The sequence below is a fragment of the Leptonychotes weddellii genome, chromosome 6 (genome assembly GCF_054177405.1).
Source record: "Leptonychotes weddellii isolate Sample4059 chromosome 6, ASM5417740v2, whole genome shotgun sequence".
NCBI lineage: Eukaryota > Metazoa > Chordata > Mammalia > Carnivora > Phocidae > Leptonychotes > Leptonychotes weddellii.
In genome coordinates, this window is record NC_138374.1 from 35,249,202 (window position 1) to 35,254,668 (window position 5,467).

At 55.5% G+C, this 5,467-nt stretch overlaps 1 protein-coding gene across 1 annotated transcript; it reads left to right on the plus strand.

Moving 5' to 3' along the window:
- Positions 1–1,464: 1,464 nt before the first annotated feature.
- On the plus strand, positions 1,465–4,422 carry TMEM72 (transmembrane protein 72). The gene has a single exon (XM_081823125.1). It carries the CDS (start codon positions 2,003–2,005, stop codon positions 2,474–2,476), a length of 474 nt encoding a protein of 157 aa, XP_081679251.1. The 5' UTR covers positions 1,465–2,002; the 3' UTR covers positions 2,477–4,422.
- Positions 4,423–5,467: the final 1,045 nt, after the last annotated feature.

The window sequence follows — 5,467 nt, forward strand, 5'->3', positions numbered from 1 at the left end:
CCATCTTATGCCTAAGTGAGGCTCTGTGAGCAAGGTGGAGCTGGACTCCAGCCTGTTCACTCAGGTGGCCAGGCGGCTTGTGCAGTGCACAGTCTACACAGCTGTCCCGGCCAGCTGTTTCCCATACTGCGTGCCTTCTCCACTCCACTGGGGACCTCCCAATGGGCCCCTGAGTCTCCTATTCTCCTTCCCTCTGACTTTGCTGAATTCTGGTATCATTTAGCTCCCTTCACCCCTGACAGAAAGACAGGGCAAGGCAGCCTTTCAGAAAAATTATAGGCCCTGTGGAAGGACTCAGGCAAGACCCTGGACTGTGGAACCCATGGTAAGGACTCCAGCCCCTGGGGAGAGTTCAGCCAGAGGCCACTAAAGAGAAATGGGCACAGCAGGACCCCATCCCAGCCTCACACGTTCTGGGTCTTTCTGGGTTGTTTCCCACTGCCTGCTAATCCTGGACTCCCTCCCGCCAGGTGTCGACCAGAGTCCCTGGCCTCCAGAGCAAGGGAGAAAGCCCGTTGGCTGGGCTGCTTCCAGAAGTTCCTGGCATACATGCTGCTGTCTGTGGCCTGCTTTCTCCACCCTGTCCTGGTCTGGCACGTGACCATCCCAGGTAGGAGCTCCGGGAGTTAGTGGAGGCAGGGAGCCCCCACCACAGGCTCCTGGGCTCTGAGCAGGAGGGGCTGAATCCCCCCGCACAGGCCTCAGTAACACCAGCTCCAGGGCCCCCCATGGCCCCACTGACTTCCCTGGCCTAGATCACAGGATGAGGAAGGGTCAGGCATCCTTCACGCTGATCAAGTAGCAGGAATGTCCCTTCATGTAGGTCCAGAGGCTGCACCCACAAACGGAGACCCTTCCTCCAATGCCTATGTGTGTTCAGAGCCTTCAGAGGGTGTGAGATGGTCAATTCTCTGTGCAAACCCTTCCATGTCTCCCCAGTGCCTACCCATTCAGGTCCAAACTCCTCAGCCTGGTTTTGGAAGGCATGCCGTGATGGGACTCTCAAAGCCTCATCATCTTCCCCTCCACCTCATAGACCGTGCTAGTCAGCTAGAAGCCAGGACTCAGTGCTCCCACCCCTGGATTTTGTCCACGACCTCCTCTGCTAGTAGCCTTCTCTTCCCCGCTCCCTAACTGTGAAAACTATGTCCCTCCTCGTGACCTGCCCACAATGCCAGGAAGCTGACTGCTCAGGGAGACAAAGTTGAAAGGCAGAGCCTCCTCTTCCTTCCTGTGGTTTCTTTTAATGTACCTGTCATTGCATCTCAAGGCCACTCTGCACGGCCCTTGTTGGACTCCAGAGGATTCGGCATTGCCGAGACCAGGGCGAGCCACCACCGCCCACTCCTCGGAGAGCGAGAGACGCCCAGAGGCTTCCTCTGGATAGGGCGGGTCTCCTGGCAGGAGACCCCAGAGCAGCAATCTCAGCCTGAGACAGAGGGACCTCTGGCCTGGAGACTGGGGGAAGTGGGGGCACCCAAGAGGGGGCCCCATGCTAGGCCAGCCCCACCCAGTAGGATTCACACTTTCCTCCATGTTTCCTGGGGAGGCTGAGGAAGGAGCATCTCCCCACTTCTGGGAATGGAAGGAAGCCCAGTTCAGCAGTTGGAGCCCAGTATCCAAAATAGGGTGCAGGCCCCACTGCAGGCATTGCAGGTCCAGCCCAACACGTGGTCCTAACACGGAGGCCAAGCATGGCAGTGAGAGGCCAGGCAGGTGGCTCCAGGGTCAGCTGTCAACAGGCGGGGGGCCTCAGGCACAGGGCCCCCTGGCTAACAATCAGGGTGAGGGCCCAGCACGGCACTGGCCCCGCTGACATCCCTTAGCCAGACACCAGGCCTTCCCCTGAATCAGAAGTGGGTGTGATGCGCAGGCTGGAGCCCAGAGGGCCTGAGCCTGCCATGGTGGCCCCTTTGGAACAGTGCGCTTGGACAGTGCTCTGTCCGGCTCCTCCCCAGCACACGTCCAGCATCCTGACCTCCCGCATCTCCTTCCAGGCTCCATGCTCATCATCACCGGCCTGGCCTACTTCCTGCTGAGCAAACGGAAGAAGAGCAAAGCCGACCCGGAGGTGCTGGCTCCCCCTGAGCGGTACACGGACCCCTCCAGCAGCATCGTGAGCACCACTGGCTCTGGGGACACCGAGCAAACCTACACCTTCCACGGTGCCTTCAAGGAGGGGACTGGCTCCCTCTTCATCCACATGAAGAGCATCCTGAAGGGGACCAAGAAGCCCAATGCCCTCCAGTGCCCAGACACCCTGACGGAGCTGACTCTGGAGCCAGCCGACTCGCTGGTCAAGAAGAAGCAGGTGCACTTTGAAGACAGTATGGTCAGAATCATCCCGTCTCTCACTGAAGACCTGGATGATGGGGACAGCGAGCCAGAGGAGACCACGTCTGACACCACTCCCATCATCCCTTCCCCACAAGCCCCTATCTTCCTGTCTTCTCTCACGGACGCCAACCTATTCTGAGTTGCTCATTCCAGCCTGGGGGACACTCAGCAAGGGGTCTGCAGAGACTGACGGCCCTGCCTGGAGTTTCCTGATACCTGAGGGCCCCCCAGGGAGCTTGGGGTCTTCACAGGTTAGGGCTTCAAGGGGTGACCAGACTTCCCCATGGTAGCTAGGCTTCCGGGACCATCGAGTGGCATGGCAGATCCTGCAGAGGCCTGGAGGAAGGCACAAACGAAGCTCGTGCTGCCTCAAGCCAACAGAGGTTCCTCCTTCCTGGACAGAGTGGGGAAATCCTTGTGCTTTCCCCAGAAGAGACCATCAGTCCCACTTCACATAAGGCTGCTTCAGCCCTGGAAGCCAACGGGCTTCTCTTGTTCCTGACACGAGGGCCCAGCACTCAGCAAGGACTCCTCGGCCATCCCATCTTTGATGCAACAACCCGGCTCTCAACAATCCCAAGGATGTGTTGGCTACTTGAGCAGTTCCAAGGCAGGTGTTGAAGGTAGCCCTAGATCCCAACCCCCAGGCGAGATGGCTCCCGATGTAGAGGGAAGGCAAGGCTGCCAGGCCTCAGGATGGGAGCAGCGGGACCTGTGGGCCGCATTCTCTGCGTGCTCTGGGGCTGGGCAACAGGAGGTGTAGAGCCCTTCAGGAAACAATGCCGCTCTGTGCTCACTGCAGGGAAAGCCAGGCTCATTCCAGAAGCATCGCTGAGGACTCCCCGCATCCCCACCACATGAACTTTCCCGAGATTCCAAGCAGATGATGTAAACCAAAAGATCTGGGACGGCGACAAGGATTCAGCAGCGCATGCTCCAGCACAGCACCCAGCCCCTACAGTGTGTGGGGGACCAGGGAGGCTGTGCTCCCCAGACACATGGCACAGAGGGGCAGCCCTGCCATGCTCAGGGGCCTGGTGGCAGAATGGGTGATAAATATACATTTGTTTTAAATGTAAGGGAGGGAAGAGGTGGGATAGAGGGGGGATAGGAGGAAAGTGGGCAGGCCGACTAGCTCTCTGCCACTGGGCTAGGGAAGTGACAGTTAACCTAGAATGAACAAAGAAATTTCAATCAGATATTCCTTCAAAGATTTGCAAAATGGTATTTGTTTCTGAAAAGTGTCCTTTAGTCCATGGGATTGTCGCAAGAAGAGCAGACACATTATTCTTCATAGGTAATCTCAATGAGCGAGCAATCTGAAGAAATAGTTATGTTTCCCCGGGTGTGTGTGTGTGTGTGTGTGTTTGTGTGTGTGTGTGTGCAAGCACCCGGGTTCTGCAGAGCAACCCTTAGAACACATGCTTTAAGGCCTAGATAAGAAACATGTGTTCATTCCTGTGCACTTTTCAACATCCCCAAGAGTTACTTCGCAAACGTGGGAATAAGGGCTAGCCGCATGATCAGTCTGGTGCCCAAACCCAACAGCTGTCCCAAATGAGCAGCCCTGTCCCCGCAATAACCCAGTTCTCCGGTAAAACCAAGTGAGAACAAGCAAATAAATACGTTCCCATGAGTCCTCAAGGATGGAAGCAGCGGAGCTCCCGAGCTGCCACCAAGGAAGAGCTTCTGAATCCGAGGGTCCACAGTCAGGGGAGAGTGAACAACACAATGCGGCTATTGGTAGATGGGAATGGCACCCAATTCCTAATGGGCCAGGTGTCCCAGGCAGGCCCCCTGTGCACAGAAGGAGCCCACGTGGAGAGGAGCCAGGGCTCCTGCACCTGTCACATGCAGAAGGGGAATGTCACATGCGACCCCCACACAGCACAGGCATGGCAGGCTTCTGGGGAACCCAACGCTTCTGCTCTGCTCTCAGAGCCCAAGTCAGCGGAGTGGGGATGGATGACCAGGTCACAAGAAGCAAACACCAAAGTGTATTATCAGAGCTGTTTAATAAACACTTCTGTAAACCCAAGGAGTAGAGCATTGTCTGGGATGGGTTCTAGAGGGGAGGCGCACGTTGGGAGTTCCAGGGGATACGACATGCCTGCCCTCCTGAGACATCTGGGCTCCTGGTATCCATCATCAGTGAAACGAGAGTTTGCTGACTATGCATTAGAAGCTCAACAACTATGATCTCCCCTAACTTAGCAAAGTAAAGCTCTCCAACACACTATTGCTGCCAACAAACAACAGCAGCAGCAAAGCTGGGGTGAGATCACTGAACAGCCTGGAGCCCTCACCTCTGTCAGTAGACCCGACAGCCACATCCCTACGCACTGTTATCTCCATAAAGATGTTGCAATGACCCTTATCCCTGATGAGAAGCAAAGACCAGAAGGGCTGACCCTGTCCTGTCCTTTTCCCTTTCTCAGCAGAAAGTGGACCAGACGTTGCGTAGACGTGGAACAGAGCAATCATTGGGCTGGGATCATTGGCTCTGCTCCTAACACGCTGATTGACCTTGGGCAACCTTCTTCACCTCTCTGGTCTCAGGTTCCCCTATTACGTGGGAATAACAGCACTTCTCTCAGGATTGGTGCAACGACTCAACCGAAAAGGATGGCGAAAGTGCTGTTCAGATTACAAATCACCCAGGTCGGTGTGAGTGCGCGTCCCCATCACTGTGGGGGCCTCACGCTGTGTGTAAGTGCCCTTAAAGAAAGTCCCAGAGTAAGGAAGCACTGAGAAAACACCACCAAGCTACCTCTCGGCAGCAAGGCCAGTGCAGGTCCAAGAGTTCCTTTCTTCCCTCCAGATTCCAGTGCTTGAGCCTGGGAAGGGTGTAGCCACCACCCTCCAGCTTAGACAGAGAGCCACAGCGGACCCTCGATCATGAGGAGCCAGGCCCTGGGGGCCATCCAGTCTGTCCTCTCAGTCTCCCATCAGCCCTAAGGGCTGGGTTTCTTTTTTTTAGTTTTTAAAATGTTTTTATTGAGATATAATTCACACACCATAAATTTCACCAATTTAAAGTGCACAATTAAATGGGTTTTAGTATATTCATAATCAAGTTCACCACAATCTAAAGTTCACAATATTTTCATCACTCCCCCCAAAAAAACCT